This window comes from Rattus norvegicus, chromosome 10 (genome assembly GCF_036323735.1).
Source record: "Rattus norvegicus strain BN/NHsdMcwi chromosome 10, GRCr8, whole genome shotgun sequence".
Classification (NCBI taxonomy): domain Eukaryota; kingdom Metazoa; phylum Chordata; class Mammalia; order Rodentia; family Muridae; genus Rattus; species Rattus norvegicus.
This window is the reverse complement of record NC_086028.1, coordinates 50,922,700-50,943,653: the sequence shown is the minus strand read 5'-3', so window position 1 is coordinate 50,943,653 and position 20,954 is coordinate 50,922,700. Positions and strand designations below refer to the sequence as shown.

General features: G+C 39.7%; 1 protein-coding gene across 4 annotated transcripts in view; it reads left to right on the top strand.

The window, feature by feature from the left end:
* Window positions 1-20,954, top strand: part of Map2k4 (mitogen activated protein kinase kinase 4) — a 104,716-nt gene that overhangs the window by 3,410 nt on the left and 80,352 nt on the right. For 2 of the 4 annotated variants that reach the window (XM_039085426.2, XM_063268626.1), the window contains exon 2: window positions 7,404-7,436. The exons of the other annotated variants lie outside the window; for them this stretch is intronic. In XM_039085426.2, coding sequence (XP_038941354.1) covers window positions 7,404-7,436 — 33 coding nt within the window. The remainder of the gene's footprint in view (window positions 1-7,403; window positions 7,437-20,954) is intronic. 4 annotated transcript variants of the gene reach the window in all.

Genomic DNA, 20,954 nt, shown 5'->3' with positions numbered 1-20,954 from the left:
TAACAGTCATCATTTGTTCATTTTGTTACATTTTCACAGAGCAGTTATACTTCTGATTTGGCCATTGTTAAAGCATTCTTCCCACAGAGTCTCAGCTATTAGAGAATAGTATCTGATTTTGCTATTACTCATATGTTCGAGCTTTCATTCATTCTGACTCACTTTGTTTTTGAACTTCCTCATGCCCATATACAGACGTACAAACATTTACAAGCTGAATATGCCTCTCCCCATCCCCACCCCCATTCCTCCTTTGATTATTTGGTGAGTAAAACTATCAAAATGTAGATCTGCTTGCCAGGTTGGGTAAATAGTATTATAAAAATATATTAGACATTAAAATATGCCTTTTTTGAGGAAGAAATATTCAAATGAGCTATTATTAAATTGGCCTTAAATCTTAATATTTACTTAGAAATTGAAAAAAGTATTTCCCAAATAATTGAGAGTTTGAAAAACCATTTCCGTGATAATTTGTCATCACAGACTAATTTAACTGAGGCTTCTTGCATGGTATGGTACTGTGTAATAGTGTAATAATTCAGCCCAAGAAATTTTAGTGAACTTAAAAATGCATAATTGCCTTCTTAATATTCAAGAGACTTTGTAGTGGTATCTTGTAAAAGCCCAGGAATTTAGCCAAGTCAGTGGAAGTATATCAGGTGCTCAATCTCAGGGGAGCTGGGCATAAGTATGGGCCCTAATGTTCCATAAAGTCACCATGGGCATGCTAGAGAGTAACAGATACTCTGGTGAATAAAGCTGTCCAGCTGAGAGTTGAGCATCTTCAACAATGAAAACACAGCAAGATGATTTCTTCTGTGCTAGTGGCTTTACCTCTGCATAGAGCAGTCAGTGTCTTAGAAACAAGACTTCAAAGTTGGAAGGATGCTGTGTTTGGACTAGGAAAAACCAAGGTTTAGAGTGTGCCTTATGCACACTCCGCACCCTTGGGAAATGACTGGATTTTTCTAATTTCCCCTAATTTCTCATCCATTGAAAGAGAAGATACATAGCTTATATAGAGACTATTTTAAGAATCACATTAATGTGTGTGAATATGTCTTACATCATAAAATACTATAAATATGTAACAGTTATTACAAATGGTATTGACCTGTTTTAAGCTGCTAGTCATTTAATATGTAGTGAATTTAAAAGATCTCTTAAAATGTGATAAATTGAATTTATTATAAAGACTTAAGGAGACTGGGGAGATGACTCAGTGTGTAAAGTGCTTGCTGCACAAGGGTGAGGCCCTTCATTTTGTTCCCCAGCACCAGTGCAAAAGGCTGGGCATGGTAATGGGCATCTATAGTGCTAACCCTAGGGAGTCAAGGACAAAAGGATTTCTACGCTTGCTGGTCAGCAGGCTCAGTGAGAAATGCTTCCTCAAAAAATAAGTTGGACAACAATTGAAGAAGATAGTGTATATTGACTTGTGGTGTATATATGTACACATCTGAATGCACAGATGTACATACGTAATAAGTTAAAAAAGAAGGCTGTGAAAAAAAAAACAGAGCCTTAAACTTGAGTAATTGAGAAATGTCTCTTTAAAAGCGCTTTTTCAAAGTGGTTAGCGTAGCTGGAATTATTTATGTATTTATGTAGATAGCCCTGTATGCTGAACTTAAACTTGTGGTTCTCCTAAGGGTTGGGCCTACAGGTGTGCAGCAGCACGCTCAGTTTAGAACCCCATCGACGAGAAGCACTGAATCATCTGTAAAGTACTTTCTGTACAAGCAGCTATAGCATAAATGTATGTTCTTCATGTATTGATCCTAATGTAATGATTTTTCTCCTTAGATCTTAAGTGTAAGTGTATAGTATGTGATTAATGCCCACTCTTGGGTAAGCATTTTTTATATGTCAATTAAAGTAAACGTATGCTTAAAAACATAAACTTTAAAATGTTCTGAAGTATATCTTTTAAGAGAAAGTGGAGATTTTGAGATCAGTCTGCTTTTCTCTTCCTAGCAATATTTAAATGTATAAAACAAATATAAAAAAAATCTGGTTTTGATTTAGTATATGGTCTAAAGAACTGACGTTGGGGTTGGGTATTTAGCTGAGTGAGTGCTGCCTAATGTGCAAGGGGCCCTGGGTTCTAGCCTCAGCACCCTGTGACAGAAGGTAATACATGCTGTGATCCAGTTCAAGTAGAGAGTTCAAGGCCATCTGGGATAGAGAAGACTATTTCATATTACACACACCAAACAATTTAAAATTAAAATAGCAACAATAGATCCTGATAGCAGACAATAAAGAGATCCAAATCCTACAGTTGCCTGTTTGTTTCAGAATACTCTTTCTTTGTATGTGCAGGTGGTATGTACAGGTATATGTATGAGTGTGTGTGTAAGGATGTAGGCAGGTGGGAAAATCAGCCTGGAGACCTTCAGTTAGTGTAGACTGGTTAGCTAGTGAGCTCCCTGCTCTGGGATTACAGGCACATGCCATTTATACCTGGGCTTTTATATGGATATTAGATATTCAACTTGGATCCTTGTGTTTGCACTGTCATGGCTACTTTTGTGTAGCTGTGATAACATGCCCTGACAAAAGCAACCCAAGGAAGGAAGGCTTTATTCTGGCTTATAGTTCCAGGGTACAGCCCATCATTGCAGGAGTCATGGAGACAGGGATTTGAAGTTGCTGGTCACACTGTGTTGACAGTTGTGAGGAAGAGAGTGATGGTGCTTGCATTCAGCTCACTTTCTCCTTACACATTCTGTCCAGAATCCTAGCCCAGGAACCCTGAGCTCCTCCTCTCTCTCCCCCCACCTCCTGTTCCAGAAGAACTGGGCTCTTTAGCTTAATAAAGATAATCCTCTACCCAGGTAGTTTAGATCATATCAGGTTGACAACTGAAATTAGCCATCACACATGAGATACTTTAACATGCACTTTCCTGCCAGCTCCAAATGCCATTTCTTTTACCGTTATTTAACATGACCTGGTATTAGTACAGCACAGTAAATTAGTTCTCCCCTGAAGTACATGTTGAAATTCTTTTAAAATTTGGGCTTTTAAAAATGAGAGCATATTTAATAAGATTAAGTAAGAAATAATCTTTTAGAATACATATTTTCTCACTTTTTGTCTAAAATACCTTAGATGACATGGTGAAATGAGTCCTAAGGTCAGTTAAACTGTGGTGACACTGCAAAAGGAGCATCAGCTGGTAGTTAGCACTGCCAGGGTGGGCCTTTCGAAGGAGAAAACAGACGTGCAGCTTGATTCTTCAGAACAACATGTTGTTCCCACCGCTAGGGAAGAGGACAGAAGTGGATATTGCATGAACCTTTTGCAGCTCTATTGTACTGTATTGTTTCATCTTACTCAAAATTGCTGAAAATTTTTTTTAAAAGGATCAGAAAAGTGTTGCTACATGTATTTGTGTCTGCACACATTTGGGGGTGGGGTGGGGGTTGCACACACTAATAAATAGCATGTTTATATGTATTGAGTGTGTGACTTTGCCAAGAAATGATATTAAGTGTCTCTTCTGATTGTATTTCATTTTATGTGTGTGGAGGTTTTGCATGCCTGTGTATCATAGGCATGCCTGGTGCCTGAAATGCCAGCAGAGGGCATTGCATCCTCTGTACCTGGAGTTACATATGGTTGTGAGCCACCATGTGGGTGCTAGGAATTGAACCCAGGTCCCCTGGAAGAGCAACCGGTGCTTGTAACCATGGGCCCATCTCTTCAGCTTCTCTTCAGTTCTTTTGGCATTTTCTTTAGGATCTGGGTCAGGTATGTTTAAGGGAATGTCAGAGGACACCAGACTGTGCCAAGCAAGAGCCACAGATGAAATAGGTTTGTTTTTGTCTCTGTTCTTGCACTGTAATGTTAGCACAGAAGACTGATGTGTTGTCAATGGTGTGCAGATTTCTCTTTACTCAAGCCAGTTTTGCTGGGTGACTTCTACTTCAGTTCTGATACTGTTTGTTAGGAGATCAGAACTGATTGATTGCACAGCTTGGTCATCTTTCCCATCTTTACATGCCAATCACAAGCTCAGAAATTGGAGTTCTTGGTCCAGGAAACAAGTTTACTCATTTATGATAAAGAATATTACAAGAGACACAGAGGAAATACCTGTGGCAAGATAAGGAGAGGGAGCCTGGAGCCTTGGCTCACTCTCCAGGTCTGAATATGGAGACTTCATTGTGTAGCCTCTGCTCATAAACTGGATGGGGGAACCCAGCAAGGCTGGCCTGCTTTACAGTTGTGACCTTTCCAAGCAACATTCCTCCCTTCAGGTTGTGGGTCAGAACTCCTCTGGAATGAGGAAGATCTACAGTGTACTGTAGGACAAGGGTAGGTCAGAAAAATCCCCTTTTTTTGGGTGGTAGGGTTTGAACTCAGGCTCTCAAGCATGCTGAGCAGATGATATTTCACTGAGTTGCATGCCCAGCAGCCAGAGAAGTTCAGTGCCAAGACTGAGAAGTCTGGGAAGATTAGAGCTGCTAAGACCCTGTTGGGGAAGAGACACTCTTTCTTCCATGGCCTGCCTCAGGGGAGGGAGTTAGTTACCAGCCACATGTTGTAGGTGGAAACCAAAATACATATATCATAATACCAAGGTGGTAGAATGTGGGGTGTGGGGTTCGCCTAAGACCTTCCTTGTTGCCTTGTTGGGTTCCTGGGAATATAAAGGGGGAGGCTTTGTGTAGGTTAAGCTGCTCTGATAAACACCTGCAAAGGTAGGGAAGGCACTGTTAGTGTTGCTCATCCAAGGGAGTGGCTGTGACTACAGTAATAGAAGCCGCTCTTTCTTGGCATTAGACCTTTTATTATTTATTTATTTATTTATTTATTTATTTATTTATTTATTTATTTATTTACACACACTGTCACTGTCTTCAGACACAGCAGAAGAGAGCATCGGATCCCATTATAGATGGTTGTGAGCCACTATGTGGTTGCTGGGAATTGAACTCAGGACCTCTGGAAGAGCAGTCAGTGCTCTTGACCGTAGAGCCATCTCCCCAGCCCTGGCATTAGACATTTTAATTGGCCCAGAACACCTCTGGGTCTTAGGGAGTCTGATAGATGCTAGTCCACACTAAATGTCACACAATTCTAAGTTGTCCTCTGGTAGCCGAGATACATTGAAACAATGTATTCAGTGATGCAGCTAGAAAGCAGAGGGTGGCTGTTAGCCACAAGGAGAAAAAGAGCTGGCACATATGGGCTACAAAATCCCATGTTTGAAAACGTGGGAAGAATTTGATGACTGGTGTCTGAATGATGTAGACAACCTGAAATTACTAATTTAGAGATCCCTTTTGATAATGGCCAAAAATCCAAAGGAAATATAGCAGTCAGGAAAGAAGTCCTGTCAAAGTCTCTCTGAAGTACAAATACAAATGAAAATACAAAGTTCGGGCAAGGTTAGCTAGATTTTAAAGCTATAGTGGGAATACTGTGCATGGCCGTACTGTCAGAGACATGCCAGGATTTTGAGGTGAAAGTGGGAAGGTGGCCAACAATAATAATCTTTATGCTTCTGCTAGAAGGAAGGATTTGTAACCTGGTTGATGCATGAGCCTGTAAGAAATCTCTGATTTCTTTTCGGTTAGGTTGGCTTCATGATGCATTTTTGTAGCTGAATGTACACATTCAGCAGCTTAAAGCCCCTAAGTGCTCATATGAAAAGTATATGTACTGTGCTCTACTGCCCACCCAAAGGAGGAGGAGCAGAGATAAGTGCAGAAGTTCAGAAGGGCTAATACATAGCCAAAGCTAGATTTAACCACAGCTTTCAACCCCCGAGATTACTGGACATCATCTTCACTAGAGCTTAAGTGAAATGACTTAAGTTCCAAAGAGGGCCTGCAGTGTTGGTGTGATACCTCTTGTTTTGTTACCTCTCTGGGCTACATCCTAGGAGCCTTTCCTCCTGACTTTTCCTCCTGACTTTCCTCCTTTCCTCCTGGACTCTGTTTATTTGACTGCTAGGAGGCTGGCTGGCTTTTAGATGCTCCAGCCTAGAGAAAACATGTTTAGTTTCTTTTTGTATTCTGTTCCTGCTGCATGGCTGACGGTACATCACCCTTCATGTAGAGTTGGGCTCTCGAGTGCTCTGTTGTCCAGGCTTCCCAGGACTTTGTAACCATGAAATTTTCATTTCTGTTTCCTTGTGATTGTCATTTGAGAAGTTAAATGGTCAGCAATGGATTACTTAGTTGTGTGAAAGTAACTAAGTAACTGCATAAGCGGTTTCCAGCCTTTATGTATTGTAAATGTAAAAATGTAACTAAGTTAGAGTCTTAAGGATTTTGGCAACTGGATATGAACAACTAGTTAAATTTTTTCTTTTAGAGGCTCTTTCTTTTCCTTTAAAAAAACATGTTTTGATTGAATTTGTAAGGGAATTAGTTAACTCCCTTCCTGTTTTGTTTCCCAAAGTCATAATATATATATACGTATAGGAAGATTTCTAAGAAAACCACATGATAGAGTCAGTAAAATAGTGGATAAAGAATATTTTACAAAGGCAGGGGACTTCACTTTGATTTTTGAAATAGGTTCTTTCTATGTCACTTCAGCTGCCTTCTGCCTTGTAATCCCCTGCCTTGGCCTGGAGTACTCGGATTGCAGCTGCTTCACTTTTTAAGTCATTGCACTGGGGGCTTTGACAGATAATGGCGCATGGGTGCAGTGCTTCCCTGGGTATAACCAGATCCTGTGAGACCTGGAGACGGGTCATAGAAGACTTCACAGGTTCTCTTTCTGGAACTTCTAAAGCCTTTCTCATAGCATTTCTAGGGACATCTTTTTTTAGGGGAGGGGAATAAGGTCTCACTTGCTATATGGGCCAGGTTGGCCTCAAACTCTTCTGAGTTCTGAAATTACAAAACATACCATTACTCCAGCAAGGACTCCACCCACTGTCCTTCCCCATGCCTACTATACAAGAATTTTGCCCTTTGTGTAGTGATTTTGCTCTTGTCATTTGAAGTTAGCAGATTGTCTAGAAAATTTTGTTTTATGTGTTTAAGTTTTAATAGCCTGTGAATTACTAAAATTTCTTAGTCATGGGTAATAATTAACTTGGGCACTTCTTAATCAGTTTTGGCTAGTAAAATAACTTGTAATATATTCTGGATAAATAGGTTGAGAACATTCAAAAATTGATGAAACAGCTTTAACAATTTTATTAACTGTTGGGGAAAATAACAACTAAGGTGGTATAGATGATTTAAACTTTAGAGCTGAGGTTTTCCAGCCAGCCTCTGCTGTCCTTGTTGGGATGGTGGGAGAACGTGATTTGAACTGTTCTTGCATTAGTTTTTATTCATAGTGTAATATAAAGATGCAATGTCTTGTTCTGATTTGGTTTGTTTGATTTACAGCAAATGAACTGCAACTTATCTCTTTTACTTTAGGCTTTCAGATAAACTTCTGTGAAAAGGCACAAAGTAAGCGACAATTTTGATATTCTGTTCCTTTTTTTTTTTTCATATCCATCTTGGTATTGGGAATGTGTCCACTTTTGTTTCAACTAACAGACCATGGTGATTTTTGCACTGAAAGAGCTTCCATTTTTCATTCTGTTCCTTCCCGTTCTTAGTTATATTCTTGAGTATAAATTGTTCTTGTTTTTACTTGAAACTCAAACAGGAAAAAGGTATGTATAGACATTCAGATGTATATGGGCCTAGAAAAAGAAGAAAGTATTCAGACTTAATTATAATTTAAATCACAAATTGAAAGTTCATGATTAAGACTGTAGTATAGAAAGCCCATACTGCATGCAAAGATGATGCTTTTATTTAAAAGTGTTTAGTGTGTTTACGATTTTTTTTTCCTCTTTAAAACTAATCTTGTTGCAGTCATGTCTCCATCCCACCCCAACCCACTCCTGTCTTCTATTGGAACATTAGTCTTTATAGACCAAGTACATTGGCCTTAAAATATGTAATAGGAACTTTTAATTGCTAAGTGTTAAGCAAGTGTTATGTTAAAATGTAAATGAAAACTAAAACTTACTGAGTGTATTAGGATATGGCTCGGCCATAGCTCTTTGGTCGTGTAAGTACCAGTCTCTGGGATTGAGACCCAGCACCACAATTAATCAATAAATAAGTAAATAAATAAAGTAGATGTATTGATTCATAGAATATAGAGCAGAGTTTTTAAAAATAAAAAGATAGTATTTGTAAAATTAAAACAATACATTTTGAATTTTAAACATTATAAAATACAGGGTTTTTTTGTTTGTTAAGTCTCATCTGAAGGAGACCGCTCTAGTTTACAGGAAGACATTCCAAACTGAGTTTTAATCTTCTGGTTCTTTTGTGTCTGGGGAATAATGATGATCACTTGATGTATATCATTCTTAATAATTTAGTTTGTAGGGAAAGTTTAAACTATTTCTGTTCTAGCCAAGCATCTTTGTTTGTTTGCGAGGGAGGGTTCAGAAAGCTTAATTTTTATTGACTGGACATTGTGGACATTTTCTTTGTAATGCATTGAGCACAAGTTTCTTTCTTGAATGGGTAACCCAGGATGTGAATATGTGCTACATGTTAGAGATGGGCCAGCAATATTACTAGTATAAAAGTTTCTTAGTAGGCACACTACTTAACTGTCTTCCTGTTAGCTTAAGTGCTGAACCCAAAGTGTAAGTGAATCCCTGACTGTAATGAACATACGATTTTAAAAGTATGAACTGGTAGTTTATATCTTATGCTACCCTAATATCCCAGTACACTCAGTAAGTTTTAGTTGTCATTTACATTTTAACATGACATTTACTTAATACTTAGCAATTAAGAGCTCTTATTACATATTCTAAGGCTTAGAATTTATTATTGTGTTCACCATGTTCTCTTTGCCTTTAGTTCTGCTGTGTGCAGCATAAAGCAAGAGGCACATGTTTGTGTCAACTCTAATGTGTGCAGTGCTATAAAGAGCTCTTAGGATTGGTTCGCAGTACTTGGGGTTCTGAGTGGCTCTGCCCTCTCCTGATGCTGCAGCTCTGCATACCTCACTGTTTCTGGCTGACTGAATAAGAGGCTGAGACTCCAAGACCATGGGAGCTTAACTGAGTGTGGGGGCCATATGCAAGCACACTTTTGCATTTATCTTCTCACTCAGCTTATTTAAGCTCCTGCTTTCTCCTGGCTTTCCTCAACTCCCCCTTTATTTTTTCCACTTTTTATTTTCTGCCTTTTGAGATTCAACTTCATTATATTTACTTCTTTATGAGGTTCACATTGGCAGTAAGAACTGTACAGTGAATGAGAGACCTATACAGAAATTAATAAAAAGAGGCACCTACCCTCAGTGGCCTCACAGTGTAGTGGGCAGAGTTAACTCCCTACTAATTATCAGTATCTAACACTGATGCTATGTACAGACTGCTTAGAAACTGAAGCCAGGGAAAGAATGGGTAAAGGAGCTGATGTGTCCATGACACTTTTATTTCTGCTGAGTTCAAGAACAGATAGGCTTAAGGACGCTGTATGTCTCATACTCACTGCTTGCTTGCTTGCTTGTTTTTTTCTTAAGATGGGGCAGAGTCTTACTTCGTTTCAGAGTTGGCTTTGAACTTGGTGCTCAAGTGGTCTTCCTACCTTGTCCTTCTGAACAGTTGGGACTGAAGATACATTCTACTGTGCCCCTTGCTGTTGCTGCTTTCTGTTGAGTGCTGGAGGCTCAGGGATCTTGCTATGGGCCTAATTTATTTCAGAGTTAAACAGAGCTGTCTGTGACTGCCTCTGGAGGATTCTGGAGGAAAAGTGCACATATCAGGGAGAGGAGGGGGAGTTTGTTTTTGTACAAATCATTGCTTATATTTTAGGATAAGGATAAACTTGTATCTTAACACCTTTTCCTATAATTTTACAAATTAAAAAATTTAAAGTGTACTTCTAATTTTGCAGTAGCCTTCTAGTTTGTTTTAGAATACAAACATTAAATTTGTTAAAGCAGTCACCATGTCTTTAAAAATTAAGAATTTGAAAACATCAATTGTGTAGTTGTTGTGTTGACTCATACTTTTCCAGAAGTGCCAAAGGATGTTTCAGAACTAGGGAAACATATTTAATTTATTAATACTATATACCATACAGTAGGTGCAGGAAAGGACGGAGCAAAGAGCAGAAGGTGCATGGAAAGGTGCAGTGGATGCAGCAATGCCCAGCTCTCCAGCATAGTGAGGACTGTTGTGTTCTAGGATGACCATGACTAATGGAAGCTCTGAGATATTAATGTTCCCATTGTTTGACATGCACAGTTTTTGTTCTTCACTTTCTACATCACAATTCAATCAGTTGATTGTTGCTGCCTGTTCTATGTTAGTGAAAGCTAACTGGAAATATGTATATGTGTATGTACAGGTAGTATGAGATTCCACTTTTAATTGGGGGTCCTGATTTTGGTAGAATTTGAATACTCACTTTGCACCTCATGTTTTTAAAATAAATTACGGTCTCTGCATGTCTGATATTTTTATTTTCTACATATTTAAAATGATATATTTTAGACAATAAAAATAATTTATGATAACTATGTTATATCTCTTCTAATACCATTGGGTCATTGAATTTTTTCTGAATGTAAAATTACTTCAGGGAGAAATACCTTTACTTTTGTGGGAGTTCTAAATGTATAATTCCTGCATTTCCAAGACTGAACTTCAGTTAGAGCCTACTGGTTAATCATTTTAAGAGACTACCATTGCTCATGTAAATATGCTTTTATAACTAATGACCAAGTTTGAATGCATCTATTGTCTTTAATAGATGAATTTCACAGTGTGATTTGCCTTCTTTATAAAACCAGTCTCTAGGAGTGAAGGCAAACTTTACTTAGAAATATGTTTTTGAAAAAAATGTTCTTTTTTATTTACATAAATCAAGTTTGCATGAGGTTTACCAACCAGCTGACTTGGGGTGCGGGGTGGCAGGTAGAGGACAAGAGTGAATGAATGTCTGTTACAAATCCCTGGTCATAGGGTTTCCCTCAAGAAATACCTGAAATCTTGTATACATCAAGAGTATTTAGGAGGTTGTCCCAATAATTTAGTTTTTATTTCAGTGTATTTAACAGCTCAGAGCAGAAGACTTCTTGGTCTCTAAGGAAAATTTGGCAGTATTGTTTCTGTAGCTTTGCCTTTTACACTTTGGTTTGCTTTAAAATTTTCTTGTGTCTCTTAAGAGTGTTTTGCTTGGGAATGTTTGCATAGCAATAGAATATTACCACTCTACTCCTTATGTCTCCACCCATGATCCAGACTGTCTCAGAACTCTTTGTAGTTCAAGCTTGGAGTTTTGTAACCGCCCTTGGCAGCCTCTTGATGCTGGGATTTCAAACATGTTCAATACTCTTATTTACAACCAAACTGTTATGTAGAAACCTATGTGCTACAGAGGTGACTGTTGTCCTGTGGTGTTAAGTGAAACTAGACTACATTGGTAGTTATTCTTGGTGACACTGCATATTGATATATTAGGGAAAGGTTTATGTGTAGGAGAGAAACATTCTAGTAGCTGATTCTAATTAGTGTCGTCGTCGTCGTCGTCGTCGTCGTCGTCGTCGTCGTCGTCGTCGTCGTCGTCGTCCTCCTCCTCCTCCTCCTCCTCCTCCTCCTCCTCCTCCTCCTCCTCTTCTTCTTCATTATTTATTTTGAGTCAGGATCTTGCAATGGATTGTAGGCTGCCTTGAACTCAAAGTTATGATCCTCCTGCCTCAGCTTCTGAGTGCTGGGATTACAAACATGCACCTTATACCTTTAATTCTCTAGTAATTGTCTCTTATTGTTTTTAAGTGGTACTAACAAAAAGGACAATAGTAAAACCGAAGGGAGCATGTTTCCTGAATCTTTTCAGTCTTCATAGTTTTCTGACCTGATTAGAGTATTTGCAAAAGGTGTCGTTTGGCTTTATTGATGGGATATAGAGAACCATGGAAAAGAAGTAATGGAGGGAGGGCCAGTTCTTCATGTTTTAAATAAACTAAAGGTTTAAGGATAACTTGTAACTTGTTTAAAAAAGTATTTATTTTTATTTTATGTATATGTATATATACCTACTTGTCTGTCTGTGTACCATATGCATGCAGGAGCCTGTAGGTCAGAAGAGGGTGTTGGAGCCTCAGAAACTGGAGTTATATATGTGACTGTGAGTTGGATGAGTAGGCACTGGGTGCTAGGAATTGAAGCTTGGTCCTATGTAAGAGCAGGAAGTGCTATTAACTACCAAGCCCTCTCTCCAGCCTTGGCTGATTACATTACTAAATCTGTAGTTTTTGTAGTAAAAGCCTTGTAGCCACTGACTAAAATTTTATCATTTAGAAATTATTGTCCTCAGCTGAGATTTTCTTAGGAGACAAAATGCACACATGTACAGCTTTTGAGTACTAGTGTAGTTCTTTTATATTGCTGTAGATGGTGAAGTTAGTTGACAAGAGACTTTTGTGTAACTGGCCTGTAAGCCATAGAGCTGATTCCCAGTATATTCATCCTGTTGTCTGGGACCCATGATAAGATGTCAGTATCAGTCCTCCCGGAACAAAAGCACCTCTGTGGTAAAGCAGCAGTAGAGCATTTGTGATGTGTGAGCAGAGTCAAGGCTTCTTGCTCCTTCTAACATGCTATCACAGAGATGTTGCCTGATTATCTGTGACCTTGGAAGTTGTTAGAACACGAACTCTCCCTAAAAATTATTTTTGTTGCTAGAAGGAAGATTTCTAATGGTCATTACATTTAAGTCAATGCTATTTTTGAAGAAGGGAAGTATTTAAGTGGCATTCTCTCAGAGTTTTCCTTAATATACCAGTTGATATTACTGACAGCAATGAGATGTTTGTCAGAGCTTGTGTGGCCGGATGGATGAAAATAGAAGTGATGTTCTCAAGGCCTGTCTCAGCAGCATTCCTAGTTTGAGCTTTCATGTTTGCTTACAAATGGAGGATGGCATTTTTAAATAAGGTGTGGTAAATGCTAGAATTCTTACTTCATGGTTTTCTGAGTGTTTTCCGAATTCAGGCAAACATTTTCAAGGAGGTAGGCTGTCTCACCAGAAACTGTCATCTTGGTATTGATCTTCTTATCAGGTGGGACTACCAAGCAAACATTAACCAGAAGTGAGGACTAAGTGTAGACAAGTATATCTCCTCTTTAGAGAGCCCTTATATCAATACTCTGCATGATTGAGACCTATCTGTAACTCTGTCTAAGTGCTGGAGACATTAAAACTGAAATAAAACCAGAACTTCCTTTGAAGAATCATGTTTTAGAAAGTGAACGTACATACACAAGGAATGTGCTAGAAAGAGTAGATGATGAAGGAGGAGGAAGAGGAGGAGGGGGAGGAAGATGAGGAGGGGAGGAGGAAGAAGAGGAAGAAGGGGAGGAGGAGGAGGAGGAAGAGAGGAAGAGGAGGAGAAGGAAGAGGAGGAGGAGGAGGAGGAGGAGGAGAAGGAGGAGGAGGAGGAGGAGGAGGAAGGTTGAAACAGACTCACCACCCTGGCCTGCTCCTTAATCAGGTGTTCTATCACCTAATTAAAAGCAAAACGAAACAAAACACCCCTTTTAATTCCTCAATCAAATCAAAAGTCACATAAAGTGAAAAGACATTATTGGAACAAGTTGAACAGTACATGTACAAGACTGGTTCTTCTGAACCAAGAGACTAGCTTTTTCATTTTTCTTATTTTATCTTTTTCCCAGTGCCTAGCAGGAGTCATTAACTGTTCAACAGTAATGCTGACTTTGAAGTATAAAGTGTGCCCCCCACAATGTTCTAAAACTGCCTTAATCTTTTGCTTTTCCTTCTTGGGTCTTGAGGGGATATGTGACAAAAAGAACCATGTCAGTCAGAGTCTGCTTGTGTACTGTATGTGCATGAAGTTAAGAGTGTTGTGTGTACTCTTAGAGTACCATTTACTCCTGCTATTTTTTTTTCTTTATTAACTTGAGTATTTCTTATTACATTTCGATTGTTATTCCCTTTCCTGGTTTCCGGACCAACATCCCCCTAGCCCCTCCACCTCCCCTTCTCTATGGGTGTTCCCCTCCTCATCCTCCCCCCCATTACCGCCCTCCCCCCAACAATCATGTTCACTGGGGCTTCAGTCTTAGCAGGACCAAGGGCTTCCCCTTCTACTGGTGCTCTTACTAGGCTATTCATGGCTACCTATGAGGTTGGAGCCCAGGGTCAGTCCACGTATAGTCTTTGGGTAGTGGCTTAGTCCCTGGAAGCTCTGGTTGGTTGGCATTGTTGTTCATATGGGGTCTCGAGCCCCTTCCAGCTCTTTCAGTCCTTTCTCTGATTCCTTCAACGGGGGTCCTGTTCTCAGTTCAGTGGTTTGCTGCTGGCATTCGCCTCTGTATTTGCTGTATTCTGGCTGTGTCTCTCAGGAGTGATCTACATCTGGCTCCTGTCTGCCTGCACTTCTTTGCTTCATCCATCTTGTCTAATTGGGTGGCTGTATATGTATGGGCCATATGTGGGGCAGGCTCTGAATGGGTGTTCCTTCTGCCTCTGTTTTAATCTTTGCCTCCCTATTTCCTGCCAAGGGTATTCTTGTTCCCCTTTTAAAGGAGTGAAGCATTTGCATTTTGATCATCCGTCTTGAGTTTCATGTCTTCTGTGCATCTAGGGCAATTCAAGCATTTGGGCTAATAGCCATTTATCAATGAGTGCATACCATGTGTGTTTTTCTGTGATTGGGTTACCTCACTCAGGATGATATTTTCCAGTTCCCTCCATTTGCCTGTGAATTTCATAAAGTCATTGTTTTTGATAGCTGAGTAATATTCCATTGTGTAGATGTACCACATTTTCTGTATCCATTCCTCTGTTGAAGGGCATCTGGGTTCTTTCCAGCTTCTGGCTATTATAAATAAGGCTGCTATGAACATAGTTACTCCTGCTGTTTTTAATGTAGTCTAACCTTTTCAAAAACACCAATTCATAGAATGCATTTATGGACAACAAATAGTGCTTAATTGTGTCCACTAAGAAATGAAAGTCTTATTTACATCTTGATGCTTTTAAACTTGGAAGATGTAGTGGTTCGAATTAAGAAAGGCCTCTGTAAGCCAATATGTTTGAATGTTTAGTTACCAGTGAGAAAGGACTAAAAACTGTGTTCTTGCTGGAGTAGATGTGGTCTTGCTAGAGGAAATATGTCACTGTGTGTTGGGTTTTAAGGTTTCAAAAGTCTATGCCAGGCCTATTCTGTCTCTGCTTCTGTCTGTCTGTCTGTCTGCCTGCCTGCCTGACTGACTGACTGCCTGCCTGCCTGTCTGTCTGTCTATAGCTATATATCTGATCAAGATGTAACTCTCAGTTACTGCCCCAGTGCTGCCATGCACTTTGTCATATTGATAATAGACTAAACCTCTGAAACTGCCAGCAAGCCCCCCAGTACTTGCTTTCTTTTATTTGCCTTGCCTATGGTATCTCTCCACAGAAATAGAACAGTGTCAGGAGGCATTTAATAAGGCTTAGAAGAAGCTATTTGCATTGTGGAAGGAGCTAGAACAATACTGTGGTAACTGTTTGTACATACACATTACTAAGTTTGTGCAGTTAAGCCCACTCCTTTCCCACCTCTCTTTTGCCTTGATAATAACACTGTTAGATTTTAATTTAAATTAGATTGTGCTTTCTTTCCTTGAGCAAATGGTGCTTTAACTGTGAAATTGTCTACATCTTAAAACTTGCTTTATCCTAGTCTGTTTGCTAATGAAGTTCTTGCAGAATTGGGAAGTCCAGAAGAGTTAATTACTTAATGACTGGTGGGAATCCCTGTGGTAATTGGGCAAATAAAGAAAGTGGATCACATTCCTATTTGACAAGAATCTGACTTTCTTATACGGTTAATAATATTGTACTAAGCAAACATCCTAAGCAGGAAAAGTCAGAGCTGGTGGTTTTTGGTGGCTTCTCAGCTTATGTGCTGTTGTCAATACTTTACCTGCTAGCTGTATGCTGGTCTTAGCCTTGTTACCTGGACTCAGTGGAGCTCCAGGCCAGTGTGCTTTAGCTAGGAACATTCTGCCCCCCTTTTTTTATTTCATTGAACAAATATTTTTATCCCATCATCTGTAAAACATACAGTTTTACGATGTTGATTGAAAAAGTACTGATAGAATAGTAAGGAATGTGGTTAGGGCGCTAAGTGTTCACTCTGAAGAGTTATGTGGCTCCCTGTTTTCTATGAGGAGATATGTAGAGTAGAGCTCATTGGCATAGTCTTCTTTTTTCATTATGCACAGCTCTACATTTGATCCCTAGTGCTACAAAACCATTCCTGGGTAGAGTTAGGGCTGGCAGCTAGAGTTGGGTGACACATTTCTGTTACATTAATGCTTACTTATAGTGTAACCAGATCCAACCAGAGACACACTGAAATATGACAAATGGAAGAGCATGAGTATTCAGGTTGTTCTAGCAGTTATATGAAAATGTGTATGTTTTTGTTTTTAAGGGCTTTAAAAGCCCAACTTGTTCTCTAGGCTTCTATATGATGAGTGTAGAGAACTGACTGTTCTCTTTTAGAGAGATTAGAATAAGTGACAAGGATATTGCAATTTAAAACAGAAACAGTGAGTGGTGCATGTAGAAAAACTGAAACAATTTTTGACATGTATGTGTGTGCATGTTTGTACATGTGTATGTCATTTGTTTACTTGTGCATGTAGAGGCTAGAAGTCAGCTTCAGGTGTTGTTCCCCAGGTCCCATTTACTTCCTTTCTTAAGCCAGAGTTTCTCATTGATCTGGAGCTAACTAAGTAGGTCAAGGTATCTGGCTAGCAAGCATCATCCTCCTTCTGCCTCCCTCTTGCTGGGGAACAAGTGTGTGCCATTTTGCCAGACTGTAACAGGTTCTGAAGATCAAACTCAGGCTCCCATGCTTCCATGACAAATGCTGTATTGAACAAGCCACCCTCTCAGCCTTCTGAAGCAGAATGTTTAAAAGGGGGGAGAATTTATAATTCTAGCACCTTCAATTGTTGTAACATTTTGGAGATTGGGGTGTGTGTGTGTGCGCACGTGTGCGCACATGCACATCCATACACCAGTGGGTCCCATAGTGAGCATGTGGAGGCTAGAGGAGTCTCTCCTTCCACTATTTGGTTTCTGAGAATTAGATTCATTATACTAGGCCATAGGTTTTGTAAATGGTGTTTCTTTTTTGACAATATGATATTTCAGTTATGGATGTGGCATAGTTTTTATAAGTAATGCAGTGTAACTATAATTGCTTTGAACAACTTGTTTGTATAATTTTTAATATCCTTAGCATAAATTTATAGAAATGGAGTGATAGGTTAGTCAAGAATATTTTGAGATGTTTGAGATGTTGCCTTTTGAACCAGTTTACAGTTATGGTGACAATGTGCTGAAGGTTAATGTGTCTGGCATAGTACCAAGTGCTGAGACAGGTAAGAAAATGAATTTTTGTACTCCTGGCAGATGTTATGCTATGGTGGGAAAGGCCCTCTTTCCTCAGATAATGGCAGATTGGACAAGTTTAAAGAGGATGCCTACTGCTGCATTCTTTGCTACTGTTGATACCAGGTTATTCATGATGGGATTAACGGTTTTGATTTGTTTTACTTTTCTTACTGCTATCGCCAGAGAGAAACGAGTAAAGGGAGGAAAGACTGATTTTTGACTCATGGTTAAGATGGTTCAATCTGTGGTGGCATATGACCCCTTGCATTTGGGCAGGCTGGTGATCATCACAGTGGGAGGATATGGTAGAGGAAAGGCTTCACTTCTTTTCATACAGGCAGCAGAGAGAAGGGATTCAGCATGGATTCATTTAGAAAGTCTCTCAAGCGCACAGCATGCCTAGATACCACATCCCTGTGGGCTGAGATACTTCACTTAGACTCACACTAGTTCAAAGACTTTGACTTGGAAGTAATAATAATTACCCTTCTAGCTTCTGTAAGGCAAAGGACACTGTGGTTAGGACAAAACGGCAACCAACAGATTGGGAAAAGATCTTTACCAATCCTACAACAGATAGAGGCCTTATATCCAAAATATACAAAGAACTCAAGAAGTTAGACTGCAGGGAGACAAATAACCCTATTAAAAAATGGGGTTCAGAGCTAAACAAAGAATTCACAGCTGAGGAATGCCGAATGGCTGAGAAACACCTAAAGAAATGTTCAACATCTTTAGTCATAAGGGAAATGCAAATCAAAACAACCCTGAGATCTCACCTCACACCAGTGAGAATGGCTAAGATCAAAAACTCAGGTGACAGCAAATGCTGGCGAGGATGCGGAGAAAGAGGAACACTCCTCCATTGTTGGTGGGATTGCAGACTGGTACAACCATTCTGGAAATCAGTCTGGAGGTTCCTCAGAAAATTAGACATTGAACTGCCTGAGGATCCAGCTATACCTCTCTTGGGCATATACCCAAAAGATGCCCCAACATATAAAAAAGACACGTGCTCCACTATGTTCATCGCAGCCTTATTTATAATAGCCAGAAGCTGGAAAGAACCCAGATGCCCTTCAACAGAGGAATGGATACAGAAAATGTGGTACATCTACGCAATGGAATATTACTCAGCTATCAAAAACAATGACTTTATGAAATTCGTAGGCAAATGGTTGGAACTGGAAAATATCATCCTGAGTGAGGTAACCCAATCACAGAAAAACACACATGGTATGCACTCATTGATAAGTGGCTATTAGCCTAAATTCTTGAATTACCCTAGATGCCTAGAACAAATGAAACTCAAGACGGATGATCAAAATGTGAATGCTTCACTCCTTTTTTAAAAGGGGAATAAGAATACCTGTGGCACGGAATAGAGAGGCAAAGATTAAAACAGAGACAGAAGGAACACCCATTCAGAGCCTGCCCCACATGTGGCCCACACATATACAGCCATCTACAAGATGGATGAAGCAAAGAAGTGCAGACCGACAGGAGCCGGATGTAGATCGCTCCTGAGAGACACAGCCAGAATACAGCAAATACAGAGGCGTATGCCAGCAGCAAACCACTGAACTGAGAATAGGACCCCCGTTGAAGGAATCAGAGAATGAACTGGAAGAGCTTGAAGGGGCTCGAGACCCCATATGTACAACAATGCCAAGCAACCAGAGCTTCCAGGGACTAAGCCACTACCTAAAGACTATACATGGACTGACCCTGGACTCTGACCTCATAGGTAGCAATGAATATCCTAGTAAGAGCACCAGTGGAAGGGGAAGCCCTGGATCCTGCTAAGACTGAACCCCCAGTGAACTAGATTGTTGGGGGGAGGGCGGCAATGGGGGGAGGGTGGGGAGGGGAACACCCATAAAGAAGGGGAGGCGGAGGGATTAGGGGGATGTTTGCTTGGAAACCGGGAAAGGGAATAACACTCGAAATGTATATAAGAAATACTCAAGTTAATAATAATAATAAAAAAATTACCCTTCTGCTGTGTTGTCCTGGTTAAAGTTACATGTTCCCCTAAAGGCATTGAAGACCTCAACTTTAATGTAATAGGTATGATTTTAGTCATGACTTTACACTTTTTGAAATGAGTAGTGTTAAAGATATATGAGTTTGCCAATGTTTTATAAATTGTAAATTACCCTTTAGAGATGGAATTTATGTTGTTCAATTCTGATCATATCGATAATAGAGTTTTCTTTCTTATGATGCAGTGAGAAAAATTAAACCTGTTAGGTTGAGTTGGAGGACATTGAGGTACCAGCAAGTAAAATAATATAATTTGAATCCAATAAATGTTTGGTAACTCTTCCTTGTTTTAGGTACTTAACATGTATAGCATATTTGCAGGTTTCAGAGGTAAACCAAGATAGTTAAAAATCAAGAAAGTTGACAATTGAATCATAGAAACAACTTCTTGGGGGTCAGAGCGAGGCAAGGTAGACCAGTGTGAGCATAGTCTCTCTGAAGAAAACTTGATGGTAATGATGTCTGTGCACATCTGTGTAGGATCATGTCCCTTGTGTTCCTTTGCAGAGGATGAAGTTGATGTCAAATGTGCTCCTTTTGCTCTTTACCTCAGTTTTTGAGACAGGATATTTTCCTGAGCCTAGAATTCACTGGCTGGCTAAACCAGTGAGCCCAGAAATCCTGGGGCTACAGGATGGCACCTCTGCACTTTTCATGCAAATTTTGGGGATCTGAACTCTAGTCCTCATACTTGTACAGCAAGCACTTTACCCATTGAGCTAATTTTGATGATTTTGAAACTGTACATAATGCTGATTCTTAATGAATCATGAGAAAAGGTGTTTTCCTTATCTGTAGAAGTTGAGGGAGAGCTGTTTTAAGTTGCCTGGATTTCTGTGACTGTGGATTCAGTACACAAGTAGGACACTATCTGCATTGGGGTCTTTGAGGGAGAGCCAAACTGTAAGATAGATGAAGCTAGTTGTGAACATGGTGTTTAATAAAGGCTTGTGTTGCTTGAGCACTTACTTAGTTTAGGGAGAATGCCTAGGGTTCTTTATCCTCTTGCTTAGAGCTAAGTAATGCTGGCTATCGTTTCCCTTCAGTGTTCTCGAGAATTGCTCAGCATTGCAGGGAAGGACATGTCTGTGCCTCTGTGCATCTACTTGGGTTATCAATGAATCTTTTAAAACATATTTTTCAGTTTTGAGAATTTCATATATCTGTATAATACACTTAATGTATTTTAATGATACTCCCTCCCTCTCTTCCTTCCTGATTCCTCCTGGATCTCTGATTTTCAGATTCATGATTCTTCATAACCTTGATGGCTCTACACTCTTCTCTGCCTTTCTTATGGGAACTTTGAGGAGAATATTGTGTATAGGTGAAGTAAAAGCTCATTTTGCATAGCGTGGGGCATCCTCTTGAGACAGGTCGAACAACAAGACTCTTGAGAGTGATGCTAGGAGGGTGACTCACTTTGTTCTGGGGCTGGGGCTGCCAGACTCTAGGCCAGCTGGTAGGCCAGGCATG